Below are 12,638 nucleotides of genomic sequence, written 5' to 3' on the forward strand. Positions count from 1 at the left end.
AGGAGAGAAGACTTAATATGAACTCCTTCGCAAGTCAGGAGTTGGTCCTGTCTTAAAAATGTCAGTAATGCAATGGGAGTAGGCGCCAAAGGCAGAGGGCTGCAGAGCAGTAAGGGAGGAGGGCTGGGCGACAGGAGCTCCCACCGCGGGTGTGCTGGGCTTTGCTACTGTTCCCGAGCCTTCACACTACCCCCCACCCCCCAAGCAGCGCACGTGACCCCGCTGCATCCTGAGGAAACAGGTTAATGATCTGCCCAAAGCCTGCAGTGACCACGTGGCAGTGCTGGGCTTGGAAAGCAGGTCTTTTTAAAAAACTTTGAGGCTTTCGTCCTTGCCACTGGTACGGAACTGCCTTTTCAGTGATGACCAGCTTGACCCTTGGGAATGGGTGTGATTGAAGTCGAGGAGCTGGAAGCCACTACCGACTAGATAGCCCGGGGCAAGTGGTCCTTATCACCTGGAATCCTGGGTGTGAAGTGCCCAAACCCAAGAAAAAGCTACAGTTTTTGTTTTTAATGGGAAAAAATTCACACACCTACCTTCACCTGTTTTTCTTCTGAGAGTTTCTCATAGGCAGCTACTACTTCAACCAGACAGCTTTTCAGCATCTCCTGCAGTGTCACCTTGGGCAAGGCATGGCCTCCAACCCGATTAATTTCCTGGCATAAGCTCAACAGGAAGGACTGTACATACCAGGACGGCTAAAAGAACAAAGGAATGTCCAGTTGCCAACTTGCCCCACTGCAGCGAGCCGGGCTACGAGTGGATTCATTTACCCTACCCAGGCTTATACGCCAGGACCTTGAGCCCTGCAGTCGGCCCCTCTCCGAGCAGAGACCAGTGAACAGACACAAGTGACGGCTGCTGTCATTCCCTTGGTGGCCTGGCACCGTGTTTTCCATTGCTGTTTCTACTTTAGGGTGAGTGGTTCTCTAATTAGCACAGAGTCTGTGCTGCAAAAGGCAAGACTCATGAACTGACTCCTCGAACAGTCTCCTATTTACTTGGCCCTACGCCCTCTTTGCTCCCAGAGTAGAAAGTTACACGTCTTACTTGCAGCCCTTCCTCAGAAGCTGTATGCTGAATGATTATTTCTCAAGTCTCGGTCCTTTCCACAGAGCAGGTTTTCCCCTTCCCAGTGGCGGGCCCCTCGTGGCGGCCCTTACATACCTGGACGGGCAGTCGGATCTTGGACGTGACGCTGCTGCCAGACTCTGCTTCCTCCTGGATTTCTAGTTCATCCCAACTGGTGGCCGTGGCCAGGACTGAGCCAGCATCATCTAAAAGTAATGACTGGGTGAATCCATGAGCCAAAACCTGGTAATAGAAAGCAAATATCCATATGGGCCACTCAGATCCTTTGTGGAGTTTGTTTCAAACTACTCGAGTCATCTTGGGACGAGCTTCTGCTGCTTGCGCTGTGTGTGGGATGGCGAGTGGCACACCTCACTTTTCTTCTAACTGCTGATGCCAGCAACGGGGATTTCGTTGCCAACTACCCTGCAGATGTCAGGGGCCACCTCTTAAGACACCAGTGGAGACGATGACATTTAGGTTGAAGAGCAGAAAACAGAGACCCTTGTCCAGGGAGAAAGTCTGTCATTCTCATCAGATGGAAGGAAAAAAATCCAGGGTTTCTGTCTATAAAATGTAGGCTAAAACGAATAGAAAAGTTTTTACATTTGAGCTATCTGGCAGAGATAAATGAAAATAACTGTGTGAAGTAAGAATTGTTATTCCCTTACTATTGAAAGGGCTTATTGAGCTTGGCCAGCCTGGACTATGACAAAAAGGGGACAGAAATGGGGACTGCCTGGCGGGCACAGAAGGAATACGTTTACGTGTCACTCACCTTCACAACCGCCGAGCTCCAGACCCTGTAGCCCATCACGCCCTGCTGTAGGAGGAGTTCCTTCACTTCCTGCCACTTGGCCTGCACGGGAACTATTTCCTGAGTTTTCCCCTTCCCCTGTTTTTTCAGAGCCCTCGAATCCCTTGCTGGTTTCTCGGTGCTCCCTGACTTTCCCAAGATGCACTGCTTCAGGTGGGGACACAGTTCTCCCAGTGACTGGCAGAGTCTGGCCATGAAAAGGACCGAGTGTAGCTTGAGCCCGTCGAGAGCGTCCTGCTGCCCTTGTATAGCCTGCTGGATGCGCTGCAGCTCCGCCTGGACGCAGTCCGTGATGTGCCTGACACAGGCCATGGAGTGCGTCCGCAGCATCTCCTGCACGGTCCCCGCGTCTGCGTATCTGTCAAAGGCACAGTTCCTGGATTGCGCGGGAGAGACGTCCTTGGGGGGTGACGGGTCGCCAGAGGGAAGGTAAGCCAGGAGGTCCTCCAGTTTCACCTTCAGTTTCGAATCTAGGGCAGAACAGAAGCTCTGTACACAAGGGCTAACGGCTTGTGCTTTCATGGAGAGCCCACTGCCCGGAAATTGAGCCCGGTTTGACACGCTGACCCAGGCAGCGTCGGGAGGCAGGTCGCTGGGACTCTCGGACCAGAGGAAGAGAGACATGTTATGCTCGAAGTGGATGTGCTTATTTGAAGTGGAGCTGTTGGTGCTACTTTCAAGTTCCCGCAAGGCTGAAATGAGGAGCTCTTTGGAACTACTGGAGATGGAGTCAAAGCCTTCTTTTGTCAGAGTCTGAAAGCAAAGGAGAGAAGAGTTCTTCAAATCCCAGTTCTTTCCAGGAAATCGCAAAACCGGAGCACTAAGTGGCAATCTATCCCAACATCCAGTGTTCTCCACCACGCTCAGGAAGATGGCATGGTGGTGGCAGAGAACAATGTCATCACTGATGGACGTGGACACGTTCCCAACCACCCGACAGACGCCTGGCCTCTTTTTCAGCACCAGAATCCGTTCATCTTTATGGCTCATTACCCAGAAGAGTCAGCCCTGGAGTAGGTCGGCAGGGAAAGAATATACTTAGGAAGTGGCGGGAATCTCCCCAGACAATCAAAAGATCACACCGGGACTGGCCACCGAACAGCTGGACCACGCGACTTCCCACCTCACCTGCAGTCGGTCCAGGAACAGCTGCTGCATCAAATCCTCCCAGAACAAGAGAGGCCTGTCCAGAAGCCGCCGACAGATCACATCCCAGCTGTGATGGATCGACTCATTGGCAAGTAACTCCCACGTGGCATCCCGGATCGCCGCGAGACCTTTCATGCTCGTCACGTACATAAGCAGGTTACTGATCCCATTTTTAATGTCTTCATTACACCTGCAACAAAATCATTTTCCTTGGGCTTCATTAGTTTCGTGGTTTTCACACCTTTCTTAAGAAAAATAGCTGGACTCCACTTGAAAACCTCTTACCTGGGTCCTACTATGTAAATATCTATTATGTATCAGAGTGTTTATAAATATATAAACACTTCAAGGAGTTTGGGATTAACATGTTCACACCACTATACATAACACAGGTAAACAAGAACCTACTGTAGAGCACAGGGAACTATACTCAGTATCATGTAATGACCTATAATGGAAAACAATTTGAAAAAGAATATATATGTGTATGTATAAACGAATCACTTTACTGTACGCCTGAAACTAACACAATATTGTAAATTAACTACACCTCAATTAAAAAAAACAAACACACACAACACTGCACTAAATAAAAGCATAGGAGTGGCAGAACTCTAACATGTTAAAGAGGGTCTAAAATCCTCTACGTCACATGTTGAAAGACAAATTCCCTCTTGGTTCTCCCAGCGGGGGCTAAGCGCCGTGAGCGTAGTGAGAGACGGCTGAGGTGGGGCTGGCCTGACCCAGAGCACCATCCATACGGTCAGGGCTCTCCCTCCTTCCTGTGGTCACAGGCGAGGCTGGGTGGGTCCTGTCCCCCGCCAGGAAAGCTCTGGCTACTTACATGTGGATCCACTTCTGCAGTGTGTCTTTCAGGTACTCCTGGCTGATGGGACGAGCAAGCGTGCGGAGAGCTGGCTGGAACTCGACGACGGATGCGGGCAGGTGTTTGAACCAGCTGCACAGCTTCATGCCCTCCTGCAGGACACCAATGCCCTTTCCTAAGGAGAGGGCCAAGGGACAGGTCATCGGGACCATCCTTTGAACAGCAAATTAATAAAGGACCTGGAAGGAATTTCCAAAAATCATCCAGTCTTCCTCTGGGCAGCCGGACTAGACCCCTGAAATAGGGGGAAAAAGAAAGCACAGAGTATGTCCAGGCCTCCCCTCATCAGGGAGGGAGTGTGGCAGCTTCCCTCCAACTCTGCCATCCTATTGGTTGACAAGGCAAAGGACAGAGAGGAAAGGAATGGGGGAAAAAAGAGAAAGGAGGAAAATGAGGGCTATGTAATGCTTGGCATTTTAAAAGTAGAACTTCCGTTGGAAGTTCTTCCGTTGGGAGAACTTCCGTGGAAAGATAAAGTAAGCCAGAAATGAGACTGTTTAAAACACATCTCTGTCTGAAGATGACCTCCGGGCTGTCACCACATTCTGCTCGTTTCCCTTCTACCTTTGGCCGTGCCTCCTCCGTCCGACCTCTGAGTTCTGGAGTTTCCTGAGGCTCAGTCCTCCGTCATCCCCTCCCCTTACTGATGTCATCCACCCCAAGGCCTCAAACAACAGCCACTGCAGACGCACCGTGTGTGTCTCCCCGGCCAGACCGCTCACTGCTCTCTTCTGGACCCACGGTTGCCTCTCCACTCCACGTTCCCACTCCAAGGTCTCAGCTGTTTCCAAGGCAACATTTTCAAAAGTAAACCCATCAGCAGCCCTTTCCAACCAACTCCTTGTCGAACCTCCTACACTGTCAGTGGGGATGTGAATCGGTGCAGCCACCATGGAGAGCAGTATGGAGGTTCCTTAAAAAACTCAAAATAGACTTGTCGTATGATCCAGCAATCCCACTCCTTGGCATATATCCAGAAAAGACGACAACTCTAATTTGAAAAGATGCACGCCCCCCAATGTTCACTGCAGCACTATCTACCACAGCCAAGACAGGAAAGCAGCCTAAATGTCCGTGGACAGATGAATGGATAAAGAAGGTGTGGCACATATATGCAATGGAATGTTACTCAGCCATAAAAAAGAATGAACTAATGCCATTTGCGGCAACATGGATGGACCTAAAGGTTATCACACTGAGTGAAGCAAGTCAGAGAAAGACAAATATCATATGATAGCACATATAGTGGAATCTTAAAAAATGATACAGGCGAGCTTATTTACAAAACAGAAACAGACTCACAGACATAGAAAACAAACTTATGGTTACCAAAGGGGAAAAGGGCGGGGAGGGATAAATGAGGAGTTTGGGATTAGCAGATACAAACTACTATATATAAAACAGATAAACAACAAGGTCCTACTGTATAGCACAGGGAACTATATTCAGTATCTTGTAATAAACTATAATGGAAAAGAACCCTAAAAAGAATATATAACTGAATCACTTTGTTACACACCAGGAACAAACACTAAATCAACTATACTTCAATGACGAAACAAAACAAAAAACTTCTTTCTAGTAAACTTGGACCCCTTCCTTCCACACCCTCTTCAGCCAATCCCTCACCAAACTGTCTGCTAAACACATGTCCGAGTTGCCCAGTCAGCTCCATCTCTGCTGCCCCCATCGTCTGTCACCTGGTCACGGTGAGCTCTCAGCATCCACTCCAGCCCCAGGGGGAACCACCGGCACATAAAAGCCAAACGCATTTAATTCCAATTGGGACAAATGCTGCCAAATAAAAGTACAGGGTGCACGGGAACATATAACAGGAGGACCACCAAGCCTGGAAGGTCCTAGAAGGCTATCCACTGCTCTGTTCACACAGCGCTGTATTCTCTGGTCCCAAATGATAAACTGGCCACGTGTCTTCTCATGCGACTCCTCCCCTCACCCACTTCCCCTCAGCTTCCCCTGCTTTTTTTCAGTTCCTCATATACTAACATCCTCCTTGCCTCAGGACCTTTGCACCTCCTCTTCCTTTTGCCTGGAACCCTCTTCTTTGCCTGACTAACTCTTACTCAACCTTCAGGTTTCCCTTTAACTATCCTGTCCCCAAGGAAGTCTCCGGCCTTGGTCCCTCCATTCAATGCTACCAAGTCAAGTTGTACTCTGCCTTTATAGCAATGACCAATATTGATATGAAGCAGATATCTGCATATCCACTAGACTCTGACCTCCAGGAAAGTGGGTCCATATCTGTCCAATTCACGGCTGTATCCCCAGAGCCCAGCACAGTAGCGGGCAGATGGCAGATGCTCAGTAAATGAATGAACCAGAAAATAAAAGCGGTTGGCTAAGAGCTCACCAGTAGGATGCTGGCCTGTGATGTTGTCCAGAGTAGAGAGGAGCATGCCACATGGCAGGGATGGATCTGGCAGCAGACCTTCCGGTAAAGTGTAGAAAAGAGCATGAGCTTGGTTCAAAGTGGTGGCCAGCAACTCCACTAATGAGCAAATCTGAGACTTGACACCAGCACCTACGAGAAGAAGCCATCCTCTTTTAACAATTTTCCTTCAGTAAAGTTAGAAACAGAGAACGCTGTGGAAGCTTCGGCCTCCCTCAGCTTGTTTTGCTCCGTCCCCGGGTTTATGGCCCAAACTGTGGAGAGCAGCCATACCCACCGTGGTGCTGCTGGTTGAGCAGTTTCTGAATAGCTGCCTTTCTGGCCAACAGGAAGTCCGCTAGGGCTTGGCGCGGAGAACTCTCTTCTAAGAGCATCACAGAGCACAGGGCCTCGGCCACGGCTTGGTCGGCCACGGCTTGGCATGTAAGCAGCATCTTGCTCTCATGCAGGATGGCTGACCTAGAGAGAGGATGACAGAGGTCATGGGGAGCTTTTTACATCTTGGGAGAAGAACCCCAGTACATCAGGAAAGGAGACACACTCCATAAAATTGGAGGGGGGGCAGTATGGCCATCACCAGAGCAGGTCTTTTTACCGGAAGTGGCTGGCCGCCGCCAGCTGCTGGCTGAGTATAGGGAATCGGGAGAGGACAGGGCTGTATCGGGAACTAGAAGGATCCAGCTGGAGCAGCTTGTGAAGGTGGCAGCAGAGCAGGTAGAGCTGTGTGGCGTGGAGATACTCAGAGGCCTCCATGGAGCTCCAGATCTTCTCAGGAATTTCTAGCAGTAGCTTGATCTGGGCAGCCATGCTGTAGAACTTCTCCTGGGACGGCTGCTGTGGCTGCGGGGAAAGGCACAGAGCTAAGTCAGGACAAACAAAAGCGAGGTCAGCATGGGGCCGGCTAGGGGAGAAGTATGGGGGTATCTGGGGGGTACAAAGCTTCCACGAAGCCAGATTCAATGCCGCTCAGCAAGGTACCAAGGTTCGTGTAGCAGAATTACTGGAGTCAAGCTTTCCCTACCGGTTGCACCTTTGCTCCATCCCATGGAGGGGCAAACCGAATCTGGTCATCGCACAGACAGGGTATCAGGGAGCCGATGCTCCGCCCCTCGAGTGAGCTCTCCCCTTCCCTTGCTTGGCTCTCGGCCTCCCTACATTCTCTCCTGCTGCTCTGAATGCATCGTGGGCTTCTCTGCTGGCTGCTTCTCTTCGCCAACCTTCCACCAGATCTTCACGTTCCACTCACCTCGGTCTGTCCTCTTCCTTCACGATTCTCCTCCCTGAAGCGCTAGCTCCAGGCAGATCACCACCGCATCTGTAGTCCCCCGCTGCCCTGAATCCCCGTCGAGCCTTTTCTGCCGCTGCCAGACATCTCCCCTTGGAACTTTCGCTGCTATTCTATAATCAGTATATCTAAAACTAAATTCATCTCCCTATACCAAAAATTTTAGCCATCTGACCTCCCTCAACATCTTCACATATACCATCACTCTGTCCCCAGATCCCAGGAAATTCAGGTCCTTCTGATGGTTCTGTCGACATCTCTACGACCTAGGTTTCTGCTACCAATTCCATGATTCTACTGCGAGTCATCATCATCTCACACTTCGATGAATCCAAAAACATTTCGCTTGCTCTGTGTTCATTCTCTGTCCCCTCCAACGTATCCTTTTCCTTTGCTGTCAAGTTAACCTTCTTCACAGGCCATTTAGATCGTATCTTTGCTCAGTTCTAAAAGGCTCCTTACTGCCTAGTATCTTAGCCTGGTGGTCAAGGGTTTCCTGTCCTTCCACTGCTTTCTTCCAGGGACCTATTCTTTTTTAAAAAATATTTATTTGGCTGTGCCGGGTCTTAGCTGTGGCACACGGGATCTTAGTTGCGGCACGCGGGATCTAGTTCCCTCACCAGGGATCGAACCCAGGCCCCCTGCATTGGGAGCACGGAGTCTTAACCCGTGTTTAAGACAGGACCACCAGGGAAGTCCCTCTAGGGACCCTTGAATCCATTGGTTCTCATGTGTGGGGAGGAAGAAGATTTCCTCCCCCAGGAACACGTGGCAATCTCTGGGGACATTTCTGATTACCACAGTGGGGGACAGGAGTGCTACTGTCATCTAGTGGGAAGAAGCCAGGGATGCTTCTAAACATCCCACGATGCCCTGGATAAGCATCTCCAACAAGGAATGATCCAGTTCAAAATGTCAACGGCACCAAGGTTGACCAACCCTGCTTTAATCAAATTGATACTTGGTTTTAATTGTCTTTACATACTCCAGACCCCCTATTCCAAATCTCATCTATCCTAAACGCCTCTCCTAACTGAGAAGGACCCAAGCCTGAAGTGACTTCCTTCAGAATTTTTATGGTAAATGTACACAATTATTCTGGGAATCAATCACCCATTATCCTAAAATGTCTTCTTCTGCTATTCTAAATTGGTTACATTTTTCTCATCAACCTTCCATGGATTTAATTTCTCAACTAGATTGTAAGCTCCTTTAGAGCAGAATTCTGATTCTTTGTGCCTTGAACACAGAAGGCGCTCAAATTTTTGTGGGTTTGACTGAGAATAAATAAGATATAACAGGAATAAAAATAAATATGTTTCCAAAAACAAGCCAGCACAATTTAGCTTAGGGAGGGATGAAGTCTCTCATTTCAGAAGTTAGCAAAGAATTTCCAATCTTCTATGGTTCTATTGTGTGAGCCCAGCCTAATGACCTGCATTTTTCTAAAACCCAGACTGTATTAAAAAGCTCCAAACTGGACCTAAACTGTACTTTTGCAATTTCTTCTTCCACGTCGCTGCAAGGATCTTCTCCCAGGTTTAAGGACAAGTGTCTACCCTTCTCCCTCTCCACACCCTTTCACTTTGCCACCCTAAGTCATCGTTCTTTAGGAACACAAAAGGCTGCTCTACTTTTAGGATCAGCATTTTTCCACGTTGGGTCTAACCATTAGCGTCTGGGGCGGGGGGCAGGGGGGAACACTTCGGATCACCTGATTAGAAAAACCTGAGTTCCTTAAAATGAAAATGTTCCTCTATTAAAAGACGAGAGCTTGATGGGCTGGTTACTAGCCTCCAACGACTCCCACAGAGGGTAGCAGAGCTCTTTGGGGCCGTGGGAGTTATTCTTGGGAGTGGGGTGGGGGCGGGGCTGGGAGGAAGATTGGGAGGAGGAAGGAACGACTTGGGGGGAAGGTGTCAACACGGGAGAACTCTGTTCCAGCGACAATGTCAGGAGACGTGATACAGGGAACGAGTTGAACAGTCTAGCGAGAGACCCCTGGCGTCTCCATCTCAGGTGGGAAGACAAGCCCGGCGACCCCACGGGTGAGGTGAGGGGGGCGACGCCCGGAAGCGCGGGAAGGCTCCCGAGGAGACGGCCGAGGGACCGTGGAGAACGGGTCAGCAGCAAGGGAAGGACCGCGGGCGTCCCCCCAGGAGCCGAGCGCAGGGGGTGGCGCGAGCGCTTCCTGAGGCAGGTGAGGCCCAGCCAGGGGCGCCGACCGACCCGCGGGGGTGGGAGCGGCCGGGGGCGGGGGCCCGGGGCTGACCTGCGGGTTCCGCGGCGGCCGGGGCGCGGCTGAGCCAGCCTGGCGGAGGCGGGCGCAGTACTGGTCGGTGGCCTTCACGGCGCCCACCAGCCCCTCGGCGCAGCGGCGCATCTGGCCGATGGTGTCGGCCGCCTCGATCAAGTCGCGGTACCGCTCGCCCACCATCTGCCGCAGCTCCTCCTTCTTGTGCTCAATCTCGGCCCGAACCTGGCGCTCCAGCCCGCGAATCTCCTCAGCGCCATGGCTCTCGAAAAGCGCCGCGGGGTCCCTAAGATCCAGCCGCTTCAGAGCTGGGGAGGCGGCCGCGGCTGCCATGATGAACTCGTCAGCCGCCCAACAGGCTACTTCCGTCCGGGGGACGCCGCCCGGCGGCCATCTTGGTTGGGGGCGGAAGCGCTTCCGGCCCGCTGAGGGCCATGCTTGTTCGGGGGCGGCCGAGGGGCGGGACCGCCGATGGGCGGCACTTTTTAAAAAGGAAACTGTGTGGTGGTTGATTCGCGAAGGCTGGCGGTTCCTCTGCGGGTCCAGCCTCTAGTGGATTTGAAGCCCCTCCCAGCGCGGGTGGAGCCTTTCCAAGTTGGAGGTAATTATAACCAAGCGCCCGCGGTCTGATTGAAACGCCTTCTCGGGATGCTCGGGTCCTTCGCTAGGTCTGTCGCGCCCCGGGACAGGGGCCCTTCTCCTGAGACGGCGCAGTTGCACTCTCCGCCGGTCCCCTTCCCCTAGGCTCCCTCGGCCGCCCCTGTGTCCTGGGCGGGCTGGGGAGCCGGGTGGGCGCGCAATGCTGACCGTAGGTGCTGGACCCTCACCCCTGGCTCTCGGCGTGCAGCCTTCTGGGGCGTCCTTGTTATTCGTTATTTACTCTGGACATCCACCGAATGCAATATTAGGAAAAGGGAAGCGTGAGTCCATTTTTGTTCACTGGAAAGTAACTTCACAGATGCTGTGTACCGGGCCTGAGCGCCGGCACAGGCTCTCTCTTAAGGGGTGTGTGCGCGCGCTCGTTTGCTTCTGGTTTTCTTTTGTTGTTGCTTATTTTGGGGTTTTCGTTTTGTGTTTCAAACCAGTGTTATACCATCAAAGATGTCTTCCCTGATATAACCTTACACTGGCACCAGTCTGGAGAGGAGGGTAGTGGGCAGTGAGGAAACGACCTAAATGCCTGAGAAAACAACGCCTGGGGGTGGGGCAAGGGAGCTGGGTTGGGGGGAGGACGCCTAACACTGACTCAGTGATAATGAAACTTGGAGAGTGTGGCCTCTCTCTTCTAAGTATTTCCAAGACCCTTCATTAAAAAAAAAAAAAATTTATTATTGAAGATTTCATATCCACACTAATGTAGAGAGAATGGTATAATGGGCCCACCAGCTGGGTTTTACACTTACTAAGTCACGGTCAGTCTCATGTATATACCTAGCACTCCCTCTCCCTCCCACCACCTCCATTATTTTGAGGTGAATCCTGTAAATAAATCATTCATTTATAATATTCTAGTTTACCTCACAATAGCCCTACGATCTAGGGAATTTTACAGGTGGATAACCTGGGCCCCAGAGAGGCAAACAGATTTTACTCAATGTCATTTTCAAAGCCTGTCCACAAAATGCTCCGATACACTTCAGCCCTGCAGAGTAGGTAGGAATAATTATTCTATGCATGACAAAAAACCAGAGAAGCTTGTTTATTCCTGCCCAAGTCACATGGTTACTAAGGGACAGAATCAGCCCTTGGACCTAGAATTCTGAATTCCTTTTCTACTTTGTCACACAACTTCCCACAAACTCAAAGCACTCCCTGGTGGCAGGTCTGCACTTTGCTGTCACTGCAGTGCCATTCTGTAGGGACACTTGTTGGTGTTTGACTTCCCAGCACCTGCAGAACCTCTTTTCTGTGTTTGAGAAAATTACCCTTACGGCAAGATCTGTTCCCCTTACAGCTGAGCTGGGATCAGCCAATCAGACACAACCACCCAGGACTTTATTTTTTTTTTATAAAGATACTTTTCATTTATTATTTATTTATTTATTTTTGGCTGCATTGGGTCTTCGTTGCTGTGTGCAGGCTTTCTCTGGTTGCGGCGAGTGGGGGCTGCCCTTCATTGCGGTGTGTGGGCTTCTCACTGCGGTGGCTTCTCTCGTTGCAGAGCATGGGCTGTAGGCGCGTGGGCTTCAGTAGTTGTGGCTCACGGATTTAGTTGCTCCACGGCATGTGGATTTTCCCGGACCAGGGCTCAAACCCGCGTTGCCTGCATTGGCAGGCGGATTCTTAACCAGTGGGCCACCGGGCAAGTCCCACCTAGGACTTCATAGATGGAGAGCTAGTGATGTCAAGGAACAGGGACAGTGGAGACTTCGTTTTGATGGTGACAGAGGCGTCCCCTGCAAACATCCAGTCTCCAGGGGCAGCAGAGACATTGAATCCAGCTGCAGCGCTCAGCTGCCAGTGCCAGCAGTGGTGCTGGTGACAGCTATGGGTGACCAGAATGGTGTCCTCACCAGAATTGCCCTGAGGCGTGTTCTGACTGGGTTCTGAAGGTTAGTTTCCCTTTGTCCCTGTCTGTTCGCTGAGCCCGGTTCCCCAACTTTCCCAGAGATTCTATGAGTCGTCTGATATCTTATCCATAAATTTCATTTCTTTGAAAAGCAAAAACACTTTCAATTGCTTGCCTTAGAGACCCTAACTGACCCAGACTCCCCGAATTTCCAGCTCCACGAGAGTTTGGCTGGCCTCTTTCAAACGGCAAGA

At 50.9% G+C, this 12,638-nt stretch overlaps 2 protein-coding genes across 4 annotated transcripts in view; one reads left to right on the forward strand and one right to left on the reverse strand.

The window, feature by feature from the left end:
* COG1 (component of oligomeric golgi complex 1) overlaps nucleotides 1–10,223 on the reverse strand; it is a 13,224-nt gene extending 3,001 nt beyond the window's left edge. For all 3 annotated transcript variants that reach the window (XM_029210779.1, XM_029210781.1, XM_029210780.1), the window contains exons 1-9: nucleotides 9,894–10,223; nucleotides 6,932–7,176; nucleotides 6,614–6,795; nucleotides 6,298–6,468; nucleotides 3,885–4,041; nucleotides 3,020–3,230; nucleotides 1,853–2,644; nucleotides 1,171–1,317; nucleotides 540–701 (exon numbers count right to left, since the gene is read on the reverse strand). In XM_029210779.1, the coding sequence (XP_029066612.1) occupies nucleotides 540–701; nucleotides 1,171–1,317; nucleotides 1,853–2,644; nucleotides 3,020–3,230; nucleotides 3,885–4,041; nucleotides 6,298–6,468; nucleotides 6,614–6,795; nucleotides 6,932–7,176; nucleotides 9,894–10,208 (2,382 nt within the window). In that variant the 5' untranslated portion in view covers nucleotides 10,209–10,223. The remainder of the gene's footprint in view (nucleotides 1–539; nucleotides 702–1,170; nucleotides 1,318–1,852; nucleotides 2,645–3,019; nucleotides 3,231–3,884; nucleotides 4,042–6,297; nucleotides 6,469–6,613; nucleotides 6,796–6,931; nucleotides 7,177–9,893) is intronic.
* Nucleotides 9,349–12,638, forward strand: part of SLC39A11 (solute carrier family 39 member 11) — a 431,705-nt gene continuing 428,415 nt past the window's right edge. The window contains exon 1 of the mRNA XM_029210793.1: nucleotides 9,349–9,821. The gene's annotated coding sequence lies outside the window, so the exon portion shown is untranslated. The remainder of the gene's footprint in view (nucleotides 9,822–12,638) is intronic.

The sequence above is a fragment of the Monodon monoceros genome, unplaced genomic scaffold (genome assembly GCF_005190385.1).
Source record: "Monodon monoceros isolate NGI ecotype Baffin Bay Population unplaced genomic scaffold, NGI_Narwhal_1 Super_Scaffold_9, whole genome shotgun sequence".
Lineage (NCBI taxonomy): Eukaryota > Metazoa > Chordata > Mammalia > Artiodactyla > Monodontidae > Monodon > Monodon monoceros.